The 16,786-nt window shown below is 31.4% G+C and overlaps 2 protein-coding genes across 2 annotated transcripts; both read right to left on the bottom strand.

Moving 5' to 3' along the window:
- Positions 1-8,223: 8,223 nt before the first annotated feature.
- On the bottom strand, positions 8,224-9,459 carry LOC121173203 (uncharacterized mitochondrial protein AtMg00810-like). The gene has a single exon (XM_041007536.1). The coding sequence runs from the start codon at positions 9,457-9,459 to the stop codon at positions 8,224-8,226; it is 1,236 nt and encodes a 411-aa protein (XP_040863470.1).
- A 2,228-nt stretch (positions 9,460-11,687) lies between these two features.
- Positions 11,688-12,239, bottom strand: LOC100803836 (uncharacterized). Its single transcript, XM_006592984.1, has one exon. It carries the CDS (start codon positions 12,237-12,239, stop codon positions 11,688-11,690), a length of 552 nt encoding a protein of 183 aa, XP_006593047.1.
- Positions 12,240-16,786: the final 4,547 nt, after the last annotated feature.

Genomic DNA, 16,786 nt, shown 5'->3' with positions numbered 1-16,786 from the left:
GTGTTTTTTGTCGGTCAAAGTGGTATACACTTGGCAAAAAATCAAATGTGCCATGAAAGAACAAAAGATATAGATGTTAAGCTCTATTTTGTGAGGGAAATCAAAGCAAAATGGGAGATAAATTTGGAGAAGATCAGCACTGAATACAATCTCGCTAACAGTTAACAAAGGAACTACCAAGGCCTAAGTTCAAACATTGATTGAAGATTCTACAGGTTGTGGAAGATAATTAAAGTCAAGCCAAGGTGGAGACATTGTTAATAATTGTCTTAGGACTTTAAGGCTTTGGGAGTTAGCATAGTGTAGTTTTTGTTATATCCTTATAACAAAATGTAACTAAATTAGTTGGCAGATTAGATAAGTCATTAAAGCTCTATAAAGCTTATATTTGTTATGATTGAAAGGCTAATGAAAAGCTATTATTCCCCACAAAATTCTTCTTCCCTTTGTTTTCTTCTATTCTGTATTCTTCTGGTTTCCATAACCATCTTTTGCTTTGCAGAGATCGACCAGTTACTATAACAAAAAATGTAGCATTTGACTGAGTTTGAATTGCTCTCCAACATTAACAAAAAGCTAGCTCAAGGACTATATAAACACCTTTATTCAAAGGAGTTCATTACAACGAAAGAAAATAGCCAAAACATCCTAGCTTTTGATTAAAGTCTTCTTAACCCAAACACATTATGATTTATGGCAACTTTGTGTCCATCTCAAAGAATATATGTAAGCCTCATATTTATGTATAACCTCATTGAAGTGAGCATCCATAAAAAGTTATAAAGTTTGTCCAAATAGAACTTGTGAAAAGAGAACTTAAAAGTTCATTGAAGTGGTGCCTTTGAAGAGTGTTGTAAGCACAACATAGTTTGTTGTGCGAGTTTGAAATGAGGTTGCAATTGGGTGAAGCTTAAAAAGGCCTATGAAATAATACTTGGGTTGAGTGGAACCTACAAAAGTTGAAATGCCAAAGAAAGGAAGCTTTAGTGGTTAGAATACAGAGTGAAGAGCCTACAAAGTTGAGAATATTGAGTTATGTAATTGTGGATATGAAAATATTGTCTCAAAGAATAGAGAATAATAGAATACTCAGTGCACACCTAAAGAGATGATAATACTTGAAGCAAACTTACAAGGGTGTGAATATTGACATGAAAAGGGTGAGAATACTTGGTGCAAACTTGCAAAGGTGATAATAATACTATGAACACTTGAGGAGACTTAAGGAAATAATTCTATGAATGCTTGAGGAGACCGAAGGAGAGAATACCCTTTTGTAGTTGGTGTTTTCTTATTGAAAAATCCTTTATAGGTTGAACAGATTGGATATAGTCCAAGGTTGTCAAAGAATCAATATAATTTTTTTGTGTGCTGTATCCTTTCTTTTAGCTCATGTCTGCTATTGATTAATTTAATTTGTAATTATTGAAAACCTTTATTTTCAAAAACTAAAGTTAATTTAAAACTAAGCCTAAAAGGTTTTTCAAGATATTTTATTCATCAAAAGCAGCAACATATCCTTGCTAAAATTTGAAAACAGGGTTTTGAAGCAAATCAGAATATGTGATTTTACATTCCAGACTTTAAAATCAATTTATGATATTAATTAAACTTAGTGTATGTTGTATTGTATTGCTTACATTTAAGTTTAAGAAAATATTTCCTTGCTCCTTAACATACTTCTAATATCTAAGCAAAAATTTGAGGGGAAAATATCATAAGTTTTTTTGGTTGTGTAGGAAAAAAAAACATTGATTGTTAAGTGTTATTGCTCTAGTGATTATCTGATCTACTTCTGTCACAACTTTCATTTCTTTTTTACGAATCAATATTAAATGTCAATATAAAAAATGTTTTTTGCACTAGTGCAAAGTTGACTTTCTATAATTAAAAGGATTACATGAAAGAAAAAGTACTCTATAATAAGCCAATAATTCTAATTTAAAGCAGACCTAAGCCAAATACCCAAATCGAATTTAGAGCACACCTAGGTCCTAGGGCAAAATGGGGCGTGGGCAAGTATAAAATTTAAAGTTTCAATAACTTGAAGCAAAACTACGTACGCCAACATCAGGTATAACAATAAATAAAACAAAGCATACATATGTGCATATGGAGTAATCCCTTAGTTCTATCCTCTATTTTTTAGATAGTTTAGCTCTATTATATTTAATGCGTGATTAGAATTACACCTGTATTAAAATAACTTCCGAATCGAAAAAATCATATATAGGAACATGAGTCGTGATATTGTTGCCATTCGAAAAGATCTTAATTTCTTGCCAACATACAAAACATAACAACATTTGAATTTTCTATAGTTATGTTAAATAAAATTAGTTAAAAAGTTAATTGAAAACTGAAAAATTAATTTGTAACTGAATGCTAAAAGCTAATAGATAGAAATCAAAATACTAATTTATTAAATTATAAGCATTCGATAAAAATTAACTAGTATAAAAAATTAAAAGTTAACTGAAATATTTTGTCGAACATAAGTATAAACATAAGTTATACTTATGTTCGATAAGACACATTTCAATTAGTTATTAATTTTTTTTATTAGTTGAAAAACTTATTTTTTTTGTTTGACAAATAAACTTTTTAAATAAATTCTAGTGTTTTTTGAAATGTTACTTAAAGTAGCATTTTTAAAATGCTAGCTTTTAACTTCTAACTTTTTATAATTTTTTTTCATTTTTATCCTCAATACATTTATTCAATTTCCAGATTACCTTTTTAAAATAAATCATAATTTTAATATTTTTGTCATTTTACATTTTTCAGCTACTTCAACAACTAGTTTTTATCAAATACTTATAATTTAATAAGTTAGTTTTTTAGCTTTCTAGCTTTTGACTATATCCGATTATACTAGCTAGAAGAAGCTGGTAGGTGATCTAGTAGCTGAAAAATTATAAAGGGTTCAATAAAATTAGTTGGTGAAATAGTTGAAAAGTATAAAATAACAGAAAAATAATAAAATCATAATTTATTTAAAATTGGTAACTAAGAAATTGAATAAATATATTGAAAATAAAAAAACTAGAAGCTAGTGTTTTAAAAAATTATATATTAAGACTATATTTGGTAAGACATTTCAACTAATTTCTAGCTAAAAAACTTATTTGATTATTTTATAATAGCTTTTAGAATTTTTTAAAACATTAGCTTCAAGTTTCTAGTTTTTTTATATTTTCTTTCATTTTTATCCTCAATATATTCATTCAATTTCCTAGTAACCATTTTAAAATAAATCAATTTATTATTTTCCTATCATTTTATATTTTTAACTACTTCAACAATTAATTTTACCAAATACTTATAATTTAATAAACTAATTTTTTAGCTACTAACTAGCTTTTCAGCTACCAGTCATCTTTCAAGCTAACATTTCAACTAGTTTTATCAAATAGTTAACTAGCGTTTTAAAAAATGTTAAAAGTTTGTAAAGAAAACTTATTTACCAATCAGTCAAACAAATTTTTTAACTAAGAAAAAAGTTAAAAATTAACTTAAAATATCTTACTGAATGAACATGTATAATCATAGTCTATAACCAATCATTTCAGTTGCTAGGTCTCAGTCAAATATTGACCTGTGATATGACAAATGTTACTGGCTTCTACAATAGGAAAAAGGAAAAAAAAAAAAGTGAATGCTGAATTTGGTTTTCGTAAAACATATAGACATCAAGTTGACCTTCTAAAAAACTTTTACACCGATTTGATTTTTTAATATAAAATAATCATCAAATTAATGTCTTAATCATATGCATTTCCTCTAAAAAATTTATATGCATTTAAGGGCCATTTTATAATTAATATTTACTTTTTTTTATCAGGAAATTAATATTTACTTTAAACATTGAAATTCTAAATTAATATTTGTTCAATTCTGGTCACAAATTATCCTTAGAGAATGGTCTAAAAATAGCATATGACCAGGACATTTAGAGTTGATAACCCTATCCCTGGAGTTTCGATCTAAAATATGTATCTTTGTCTAGTGTTGCTTATGTGATCATGCTGAATTTTTTTTGAAAGTAGTTTCATCCATGCATGGTAGCATACTTGAAAAACTCATTACTTGAAAAACTTGGTTTGGTTTGGTCGATCGAGCTAGTCCAATCAAGACCCGATTGTATAACCGAATCGGTTTGGTTATTTGATCGGTCATGCATCTATCCCAGGATGACCTGATCAAATCCGGCCAGTTTTGAGTAAACTTGGTGACCTGCCTGGTTTTTGAAACCCAAATTGGGTTTTTCGCGTAAAAAAAAGTTCCCGAAAAAACTCCAAACCGAGAGCTACAACAGCTTCTCCGCAAGCCGCTTTGACGCCGAGGGAGCTTCCAGCTTAGCCAACCTCTCGCCGTGGCCCATCGCTGCTCACTTTAACTTCCCGTTGGCTCAGGTAATGCTTCCTGTCATTGGTGGCAAAGGCATCATCGTTTGGGATCACAAGCATGACCTCGATTTGTCGGGTACTCTTTCTCTCCCTTCTACGCTAATAGCTTTTTTTGTCTTTTAATTGAGTGATAATATTGAACTTGAAGAGCAATTGCAATTTGCAAAAGTGAAAATGATGGAGAGGTTTGCTAAGTTGCTTTTGGGAGAGGACATGTTTGGAGGTGGAAAAGGGGTGTATACTACACTTACAATCTCCAATGCAATAACCAATCTCCCTGGTTAGAGACTTTCTCGTGTGCTAATTAAGTAATCAATTTACACAATGTTATAGATACATTTGACCATAACCACTTGTAAAACAAGAAAAATAAGATATTAAAATGATTTGATATTCTATCAGAACCTATAATTGACTTATAGCCTTCGGCTTTTTTTGACTTGTGTTTTCATTTCAAAACTTATTCTTGAACTTGTGTAATTGTATTATTGAATTATTATTTTGTAGATTTAAGTTATCAACTTTAATATTTCAATTGGTATTTTGAATTCTGGGGATATGAATGAACTTTTCTTAATCAAACAATATTCGTCATATACTTACATATAATAGATACATATATAATCTTAAATTTTTTGATATATTCCGAGTCAAATCGGACCAATTATTGGTTCACCGGTTAAATCACTGACACATAACCTCGACCGAGTCAATGACCTGACCGAATTTCATAACATTGCATGGTAGTCAGGAACATTCCCTAGGTATACCCCTGCCGGGAGTCGCCAATATTTTAACCTAACTTCACTGGATGATAGAGTTCAACGTATAATATCGAGTACTAGGCTAATAAAGAGATCGATGGTGTTGAAGTAAGGTTATTTTCAGTGGTATTTGATCTCGGACAAGGATTGTGAATCAAGGATAATTAGTATAAATGATCAAAATTGATTCTCCAAAAAAGAAACTCTCACAATTCTTCAACCTCAAGCCTAAAAGTTGAAAAGGCTCATGGTTGAGTTTGTCATCAGCCTAAAAAACTTGAAAGATACATAACTTTTCAGCCTCAGCCTAAAAGATGAAGAGGCTTGTGACAATATAAGTTTGTGATCCGCGCAAATAGCTCATAGGATACAATATCTAAAATACTCATAAAAGATTTCATTATTTCATGTATATTTTGGAATAAGTTATTTATTGTTTATCGCAAAAGAAAACTCATTTTGAAGATTCTGAGCTGACTATGATATCATTAATTTCCCCAACAGGAAACTTTAAACCAACATTGACCTCTGTTTATGAATATAGGCGACCTATAATTATGACAACTAAGCGCACTTGTATAAAGAAAAGCAAAGGAAGCCTTCAATTGCGCCATGCCAGTGGACTTTGCCAATATTCTCATGACTTGACTTGTGTTCAGTGTTTCACTTGACCTTGGCCAATGTATATAGAGAAGTAAAAGAAGCCTTCAACGAATTAGGTCATGTGTTCAGTGTTTCACTATTTGGAAAACTAAGAGCCTCCTTGGCCCTTGCACACCGGTTTTGTGCTTCAAGTTTGACCCTCATCAATATCGAAGACTGTTTGTCATAAGTCAATGATGACAGTTGTATTTCTCACCATGACAGCTGCAGCTAGCTACATGCAGATCCTCGCTGTATGCAAATATGGACTCACATCATCATGGCCTACACAGCAAATGGACGTGCAATTTTGACAGAACCTGGCTCATATATTTGGGGTGGAGGAATAAATGAACAATATATAATCATCAATAAATAAAACAAAATTTCATATCAAAAATGAAACGCCCAACTACCCCAAATATATAAGTTAAAAAAATAATAATTTTATGATTTTTATTTTTTTAGTTTTTATAGTTTGAAAGTAATTTTTTTTAATTCCTAGTTTATATTTTAATTCTCTTTTAGTTCCTAGTTTAAAAGTGATTTTTTAGTTTTTATCATTTGTATTTTAATTTCTATAGTTTAAAAGTGGTCTTTTTAATCTTTATATTTTATATTTTAATTTTCTTTTAGTCCTTACCATCAAAATATGAGTAATATTATCAATTACAATTAACTAAAAAAATATTAACAAGTAATTCATAGCTAATTTATCCTAAGATAATTTATAATAAAACAATAGTAAATAATTTATAGTTAATTTGTAACTAATTATTTTTATATATTTTTTTGGGGTAAGGACTAAAAGGTAATTAAAATACAAATTATAATAACTAAAAAGATCACTTTCAAACTATATGGACTAAAAGAGAATTAAAATACAAATCATAATAACTAAAAATAATGTTTTTAAATTACATGAACTAAAAAGAATTAAAATATAAACTATATAAATTAAAAAAATCTTTCAAATTATAAGGACTAAAAAAAGAAAGAATCGTAAAATTATAGAGACCTAACTAATTCGTAAATAACATGTCATCTCTGGGTCTATAAAAAGAAAAATAGAAAAAAAAAATTAGAAATTAGATAATATAAAGGGTTTATATCCTCTCTTAAATGCCTCAAAAAAATCCTCTCTTGCATGGATATATGGGATTAGCTGGTAGAAAGGTATTGATGAAAAATAAAATAAAAAGGAGATAATCATATGATTGTTTATATATAAAACTCATTAGTTATATATTTTTTTTCTCCTCTCGTATATTTTTCTAACAGAATGATATTCCATTATTCAAGATAAAGAGGATTCAAATCCTCGTACATATAAATAGTCTTGCATTGGAACACACCAAAAGCAAATGAATGTAATGAAAGCTGAAGATTTCATTTCACAATTTTGATTCACATATTCCAACTGCAATATATATATATATATATATATATAACCTTCACATTATTATTACTAATTAAAAAATCGGAGGATAATTAATTTTATTTCCGTCAAATTTACATTGTAGTTAATTGGATTTGGAACAGATGTGAATTAATTTTTGTCCGCAAAATACGGTTAGCCCATATTTTAATTTTCATGTCCAATCTAATAAATAAATGGAGTATCATTTCTTCTAATATTAAAAGACTGGAGTACTGCATCCGTGTAGCACAGGACAGAAAACTGAAACAAATTAAACAAGAAAAAAGTGAAAGAGCATAAGGAAAAAAACACTATAAACAGTTGGCATTGTTCACTATTTGAATAGATTGTTATAATATAAATTACATTATATTTTTGTATGAGATAGACCCTGTTGGAATATATGATACATATATTCTATATATCTCCTATTTTGATTATGTGATTAATCTTGTGTATATTTTGTCCAGATTCTTAACTAATTAGTGTCTTATTTTCTAGGTTAATTATGCTCTTTATATTATATACAAGAGCATAATTAGCCTAGTAGGACACTAATTAGCCAAGAATCTGGACAAAATATATACAAGATTAATTACATAATCAAAATAGGAGATATACATAAATATAGAATATATGTATCATATATTCTAACATATTCCCGCAGTTGAAACAGGAGGTTCACGAACGTTGAGACTGGCTTGAAAATCTTCAAATAAAATACGAGGTAGGCCTTTGTTAAAAATATCGGCAATTTGATAACAGGAAGAAACATGTAGAACTCTACGTTGCATTTAGCAACCTTTTCCCTGACAAAATGAATGTCCATCTCAATATGCTTGGTACGATGATGTTGTACTGGATTTCCTGATAAATAAATGGCACTCACATTGTCACAATAAACTAGAGTAGCTTTAGGAATAGGACAATGTAGTTCAAGTAATAAATTTCGGATCCAACAAGAATCAGAAACAACATTAGCTACTCCTCAATATTCAGTCTCAGCACTGGAACGTGACAAAGTTGGTTGTCTTTTGGACGACCATGATATCAAGTTGTCACCTAGAAAAACACAATATCCGGAAGTAGAACGTCTAGTATTCGGGCATCCTCGCCTGCCAGCATCAGTATAAGAAATGAGCTTGTTGAAAGAGGATTTATACAAGTGTAGACCATAAGACAAAGTACCCTGCAAATAGTGCAAAATAAACTTAATAACACTCATATGCTCGTTTCTAGGATCATGCATGTGAAGGCAGATTTGTTGAACTACATAAGAGATGTCAGGTCTAGTAAAGGTAAGATATTGTAAGGCACCAGCCAGACTGTGGTACTTCCTAGGATCCTCATAAGGTGAATCATTCGATGCACTAAGTTTTGGTTTGGTGTCAACAGGAATGGGACAAGAGCTGCAATTAGCCATACCAGCTCTATCAATGATCTCTGTGGCGTACTGTTTCTGAGATAAGAACATATCATTAGCATCGCGGGACACAACAATCCCCAAAAAGAAGCTTAGAGGACCTAGATCCTTCATAGCAAACTCGGCACCCAAGAGAGCCATAAAATGCTTTCTCAATCGATCTAATGAAGCTGTAAGAATAATATCATCAACATATAACAAAATATATGCCATATCCAAGCCCTGACTGTAAGTAAATAATGAGTGATCAGATTTACTGTGAGAAAAACCAATGGTGGCAACAAAATATGCAAAATGCTGATACCAGGCCCGCGGAGCCTGTTTAAGGCCATAGAGAGATTTCTTTAGTAAACACACATGATCCGGGCGACCTTTGTCGCGGAAACCCATGGGCTGATGCATATAAATTGTCTCATTGAGATAGCCATGTAAGAAAGCATTCTTGACATCTAATTGGTGAATATGCCAAGATTTAGAAACAGCAATGCTAAGAACAGAACGAATAGTAGCCGGTTTGACAACCGGACTAAAGGTCTCATCATAATCAACACCTGACTGCTGTGTTTTCCCATCACCTACAAGACGAGCTTTATGCCACTCAAAAGAACCATTAGATTTTCGTTTATGGCAAAAAATACACATAGACCTGATTACATTCACATCTGGTGGCCTAGGTACCAATACCCATGTTTTATTAGAAACAAGAGCATTAAATTCATCTAACATTGCATTTTTCCAATTCGGGTCACGAATAGCACTAGCTGGATCTTTGGGTAAGGGAGATATAGTAGTGGTAGTCATGGCATAAAAATTAGAAAAATATTTCGAATTCGGTTTGTAGATCCCATTTTTAGCTCGAGTTGTCATGGGATGAGGGGTAGGACTTGGCAACGGTGTGGGAATGGTTGTAGGTCGATCTGGGGAGGGATGATGGGCTTGCTGGTGGACTGGCCCAGTTCGCATAGGGAAAGAAGGGGGCGAACCAGGCTACTGGTCAAGAGCGTGCAATGTGATAGTACCAGAAGTAGAGGAGTGAGTGGGCTGAGGTGGGTATGTTGACGCCACAGGCCTAGGACGGGAAGTAGGGTCAGCTTGGTGTGCCAAATTTGGAGGAATATTGCTTTGGTGGTGCAAGTGACGAAAAATGGGATTAAAATCCAGAAAAGTATAATCATCTTTGTGAGGGGAGTGAAGCTTAGAGAAAAGGAATTCAATTTCAACAAATTTCACATGACGACAAATAATAATTTTTTTACTTGACATGTCATAGCATTTTGAACCTCTATGATTTGGGGCGGGACCAAGATAGACACAAGGAGTGGACCTTTCTTGCAATTTGTGAATAGAAGTGGACGGGAAGAGAGGAAAACATAGACAACCGAAGACACGTAATTCTGAGCATATTGGATCACATTGATATAGAATTTGAGTAGGAGACATAAATCCTAGGACCTTGGTTAGGAGAATGTTTAGGACATATGTGGCCATTTCTAATGCATGATGCCAAAAAAAAAGAGGCAAAGAAGCATGAGCAAGTAAGGTCCGTATGATATTGTTTATTGATTTTATATGGCGTTCGACTTTTCCATTTTGAGGGAAAGTATGAGGGCAAGATAGACAAAAAAACATGCCATGTTGATCAAAAAACTCTTGTAAAGTGCCATTAATATATTACGCGCCATTGTCACATTGAAAAGTCTTAATATCACGGGTAAATTGTGTATGAATTAGACTATGAAAAGATTTGAACAAGTGTTTAACTAGGGATTTCTTTGCAATAGGATAAGTTCACAAAAATTTACTGTAATCATCAAGAAATAGAACATAATAACAATGGCCAGAAAAACTCATGACAAGCGAAGTCCAAAGACCACTATGAATTATATCAAAAGGAGAAGCAGTGTGCGACATAGAATCAGAAAACGGTAACTTAGAATGTTTCCCGAGAGGACATGAGGAACAAAAGGTTTTACAAGCCTTATTATAATTAATAAAATTTTTGCTATTAAGGGATCTAAGAACAACATCACCAGGATGGCCTAGGCGAGTATGCCAAAGATCGAATGAAATAGCGGTAAACACTGAATTATTGACTGGAGGAGTGGCTTGAGTGTTTGAGAAGAGAGGATAAAGGTCACCGGTACTGTCACATCTCATTAGTTTGGCTCCCGTTTGTAAGTCATTCACAGAAAAACCAAGGGGATCAAATGCAACGGAAACCGAATTATCAATGGTGAATTTACGAACATATATTAAATTTTTAATCAATTTAGGAGCATGTAAGACATTGCTCAAGAGAAAGGGAGGGTAAGGGGATGACAACGTAGTACTACCGTGACCAACAATTGGAACCAGATGTCCACTACCCACAACAATGTTATTATTTTTAATGCTCAAATTGAAATAAGAAGAAAAAATACCTTGGTCCGCAGACATGTGAGATATAACGCTAGTGTCCATTTAGAAATTCCTATCTGGCTAAGAAAAAGATAGAGCATGCATTGTTGCTTCAATGTCCGTAGGTGTGTAGCTAGTGGATGGTGCTATGGCATTGTATGCCTATGGACGTGAACCTAAGATCCCTGGCCCAAATTGGTGTGGCCCAACAGTAGGAACAACAACATTTTTCAGTGCCCAGGAGGAAGCAGGATATGGGCATGGAGGCGGGTTTGGCCATTAAGCCAACCAAGGAGCCCAGGCGGCCCATGGCTGTTGCTACCAATTAAATGGCATGAGTCCAGATTGTTGTGGGGCCACTTGCCCATTGCTATTAAGGTTTTTCCCAGAAACCTTGGAGTTGGACTTCTTTTGCTTATTTCCTTTGGAACTCTGATGGGATGAAGCAGAGGATGCAGAGGTGTTGTTGTCCGTGCCGTGGTGGCTGTCGGTGCTCGTAAGGAGAGCGGCTTGAGAGTGGTTGCCGGAGTTGCCTTCCTTTGCCAAGAGGTTTTTAATGGTCCGCTCTGCAAGTTTGAGTCAAGATCGGCAACTCGCAAATGAGGGTAATAGTTCTTGATTTTGGATGATATCTACCGTCCCGGCATAGGCCTCAGGTAGCCTTGTCGTGAGTTTGAGAACCAATCTGCTGTGTTGGTGAGAGGGGCATCAACATCGGCAAGTTGATCAACCAACGACTTGATGTGATTACAATAGCTATCAATCGACGAAAAATTCTCAAAATTAAGGTCCGCAAGTTCCTCTTCAAGATGAGTAGCCCGAGAAGCCTTGTTGTCCTGAAACATAGATTCGAGACGAGCCCACGCCCCTTGAGCTGTGTCATCTTTAAGCAAGATAGCGTGAAGGAGATCGGTGGATATAGTCCCGTATATCCATTGAAGCACCGCGGCATCGAGTCGCTTCCATAGAGCAGGGTCTACGGCTTTGGATGCGGCATAGGCGGCTACCTCATGTGCCTCCGTAGGAGAGATGATGTGGTGATGTAAATCATGAACCCTAATAGGGACCTTGAATAAAGCCGCCCAAGAGTGATACATGCCATGCTCCGCATCCAACGTTATGGGAATGAGGGACTTAACATTGGTGATAGTCAAAGCAGGATGGAATTTGGGTTGATCGGCCATGGAGAATTGCAGCGGAAGGAGAATAAAAAAGGGTGGAAAAGAGGTGGTTGTTAGGGATTTTAGGATCGAAACTAAATTGATATCATGAAAGAGTTTGAATCCGTGTCTTTTCTCATTAGTAACGTGAGAATATATACAATATACTAGAGCATAATTAGCCTAGAAAGTATGACACTAATTAGCTAAGAATCTGGACAGAACATGCACAAGATTAATTACATAATCAAAATAGGAGATATACATAAATATAGAATATATGTATCATATATTGTATATATTCTCATGTTACTAATAAGAAAAGGCACGGATTCAAACTCTTTCAGACACTTTAGATTCTTTAAATGAAAATAAACATCTTAGCAATAATAAATAATATAAATGCAAAATGAACTTGCATTGATAGGTCGCAGGTTTAAACTTTCACTCATATCCATGGAATAAGATAAATATTATGAATTTTTATGTGAATGCTCCTTCAACCTAGAGATTTCATCGATCTGCTTTGAATTGGGACATTATCTTCTCTTTCTAATTTTTCTTACACACAAAATTTATAAATGAGCCTTTTCTGAGTATTTTCTTCTCTTTTGCTACTTGTTGAGAAGCAGTGACAATTACTTTTAAATATCTTGCTGACGAATATAGAATTATAAAATTAATATGAAACAAAGTTATAAATATTACCATTGTCAACTTTAAAATTTTCCTTAAAATCTACATAATAACTTTTAAATCCTAAATTTTATAATATAGATTCAAATCAGTTATTAATGATGTTCAATATGTTTATATTACATCTTTTCAAAACACGAAAAGATCTAATATAAACATATTGTATGAAGAAAGAATAGTGTAATCTACTTAAAAGTTTTTTTGAAAAGTTTTTATAGAAATGACTTTGATTTTAAATATGCTTATTTTAGTTGTATATTTCTATATTAAAATTGATGTCATTTCTATATCAAAGTCATTTACTATGAAATATATAATACCAATGGCAAACCTACATGTGAGTGAGGGTGTGCACTTGCATCCCCTCATTTTTTAAAATTCATCAAATTTATAAATAAAATCTTATATTTTTATATTTTATTTTATTTATATTTATATAATTAAATTCACTTATTTTATTTTTTTATAATTTACACCCACTAACTTAAGGTCTTGAATCCGTCACTGAATAATACTATATTATTTTATAGTAAAACTAGTTATAATACATTTTTATAATGACGTTAATGAGTGAAGGCCTAAGCAAATGGAGTAGAATGTCTAGCTCCACATACCATATAGTAAACTTCAATGCTTGACTGAATTTGAATGCAAAACGATGGCTGTTATTGGTGTTTTAAACATCACCCTGTGTGTTGCTATGTAAAATATATTTGTAATGTATGTGTGGAGCTACACATCCCTGCTTTCTCTCTCTACTTAGGTCCTACCATTAATTACCTTGTTATAAAAATGTAATTTAGCTAGATTCCTTATCCAATGAATTCGTTCTTTTTTGTTGTCATTTTAAGCAAACTGTTTATTATGTCATGAAAAAACTAGTAGTTTATTTTTCTCTGCAAAATTGGAACTGGATAAGGCGCAGCAATTGGAACAATCTTAACATAACCACCCGACAGGAAAACTGCTCAATAAGACAAATGAAAATCATTGACTTTGGATAATCAAATTTTCTAGCAGTTTGGAATTCAACTTATAGTCCAACCAATTTTCTAATTAAGTACTGCAAACTCTAGGTTTTCAAAATCCGTAATCAAAGTTAAAAAAAATGAACTTATGAATTCCACACACATAAAATATAAAGCAAATTATTATGTTTTAAATGAAATCGCATTACCTTTTTTCATAGAAGAGTGGGACTGTTTATAATTATTATCTCATTTTATTGATAACCTTTAAAGTATTTTTATTTTTATTTTGAATTTGGGTATTTTTTTCGTAAGAGGGTTTGGGTGCTTTTACTCTCCTATAATTTAGATAATGTTGTATTATAAAAGTCTCGGATTGAGCACGTGTCTCGTGATAAGAATGAAGAATTGGAGATCATCAATTTGGTTTTAGAACATAATATTTATTAATTCATATTTCATATATTCATATGCATATGCAGTGCAACGCAGTGGCGAGGTGGCGTGCAGCATAGGGAAGGTAGGGTCCTTTCGCAGGCTGATCAACTGCTATCACATGGCCACTTACGACTTCCTTCTGCCCTCGGTGACCTCTGCCTATTTTTTGTGTTTTCTTTTTCTTTTTCTATAATATTAATATGAACTAGAAGTTTTCTATTGCTGTTCTCAATAATTTGAGAAATTTTGATACAATTAATTTTTTAATCAATTAAATTATATGTTATCTTTTTGTTTTTTTAAAATTATTTTTAAAAATTTTTGAAATTATAACTTTTATAAATTAGAAAATATAACTAAAGATGATTTTAGAAGCTGAAGTGTAAAATCTTTTAGTTACTTTTAACTTTCTTGCTAAAATCTATACTTAATAAACAATAGTAAGAAATTTTTAAATCCTAAACCCCAATTTTTATTTTTTTTTATAAAAAGTGTTGAAAGCATACTAAAAAGATTTTAGGGTTTAAACTTTTAAAATCATCTTTAATCATATTTGTAATTTAAAAAAGTTGAAATTTTAGAAAAATAATAATCAAGGACTAATTTGAAAAAACTAATAAAATAACTAATGAGAAAATAACATGTAATTTAATTAATTAAAAAATTAACAATATCAAATTCTCTCAAATTATTATTAAAGACACCATATAAATTCTTTATAAAGTATTTATTGATTCTTCTTACGATTAATTTTTGTTAGTTACTTTTAGGGATGTTTCTTCTTTTCTCAATCAGGTTATTATTTATAAAGTATAAATTCAAAATCAAACTTAAGATGATGATACTCAATTAACCAATTTTATTTAAACTAACAACTTGTTAGTACTTTTAAAAACGAACAATATGGAGGTGTTTAGATTGTCGGTATCTACTTCCCTTTGTGTTCAACTTCCGTTTTTAGGAAACATCATTTCTTTCGTCTACGTTAAAGTTGTCTCGTATTTGGTATTGTAGCAAAATCTTTGAATATCCAAAAAAAAAAAAAAACAGAAAACGACAAGGGTATCGGCCAAGTTCCATCAATGATCAATGTCCCGCGCGCTCCACCCATGACCCCCTGACTCCCTTATGAGCTTAATTGTCATAAAAACAGTTATTGTATAAAGATCACATTTGGGGTCAAATGATACTTCGGAATTAAAATGTGCTTGACTTTGAAATAATATTTATTATGTAAAATTTATAAATTTAGACGATATAATAATGCGTATTTATGTTATTCTAAATTGTATTGATGTTATTCTCATTAATGAAATAATATAAGAGTGTTTCTTAAAAAATTGTATATTTATTATTGGAAAATATTCAAGTCCTACCTTAGTTAAAGATAGTCTAGAGTTTATAAGGTGAGGACAACCCTTATCCTATGAGTTAGTTTTTGGAGTTAAATTAGACCTTAACTCATATAGGATGTAATGAAAAATACTTAAGTCTCACTTAGAAATATTCAACATAAAATTTTAAAAGAATATTTTAGAGGGTGTATGGTTAACATTTTTCTTATAATTTATTAAGGCCAGTTTAGTTGTGGGAGTATTTGAGTTAGTATGAGTTTCTTCTGCATTGGTTTGGAACAATCCGAGCATGGCCTAACCCTGTCAGACCAAAGTTTGATTTGGATAGGTTCAATTTTTTAAAATAAACTCAATGTATTTTTTAGGACGGATTTGGGTTACGTATCGGATCATCCCAATCTTGTATAGTATCTAATATTTCCTTAAAAATGTACTTTTTTTAATAATTATGTATTAATAAAACTTTTATTTAATGGTTAATATTTTATAAGGAATGTTATTTGTTATGAAGCATTCCTTGCACGAATTACACAAGGCAATATGTGTCAGTTTTTTCAAATCTATAAAGTTGTGTTTTTAATGGAACACAAGGCAAGCGAATTTAAAAATTAACCAATATAATCAACATTTTTCGTATGTTTTTTACGAAAGTAATTTCGCACCAATTAGATTTTTGATATTTTGTATAACATGATGCTATGTTTATAATGAAATGGTTTATTTTAAAATACATGTTATTAAATATACCTTAATTTACGTTTTGTATTTCTTTTATTCTACAATTTAACTATATATAATTTTGAAATTAATATATTGTGCTAAAATCAGATTAGTCTAGTATTATCACATATATTTTGGTTTTTGATATATAAGGTCAAATTTAGGTTTTAAAAATGAATTGACCTAAATTTTGGATCAAATATAGATAAAGATAAATTTTATCTAACTGTTATCAAATTATAAATTATTATATATGATAATTTTATTAACTTTAATAATAATTACCATAAATATCATATGAATGATATTTTATGATAAAAAAATAAGTGTAAAACTATTTTAATACATATATATATAATCATTAAAATCATATAATAATTTATTAATTTAATTA

The sequence above is a fragment of the Glycine max genome, chromosome 12 (assembly GCF_000004515.6).
Source record: "Glycine max cultivar Williams 82 chromosome 12, Glycine_max_v4.0, whole genome shotgun sequence".
Taxonomy (NCBI): domain Eukaryota; kingdom Viridiplantae; phylum Streptophyta; class Magnoliopsida; order Fabales; family Fabaceae; genus Glycine; species Glycine max.
This window is presented reverse-complemented; position numbering and strand designations above follow the sequence as displayed.

Coding starts and splice junctions, on each gene's coding strand:
- LOC100803836 (XM_006592984.1), bottom strand. CDS start 12,239: ATGGCCGATCAACCCAAATTCCATCCTGCTTTGACTATCACCAATGTT.
- LOC121173203 (XM_041007536.1), bottom strand. CDS start 9,459: ATGACTACCACTACTATATCTCCCTTACCCAAAGATCCAGCTAGTGCT.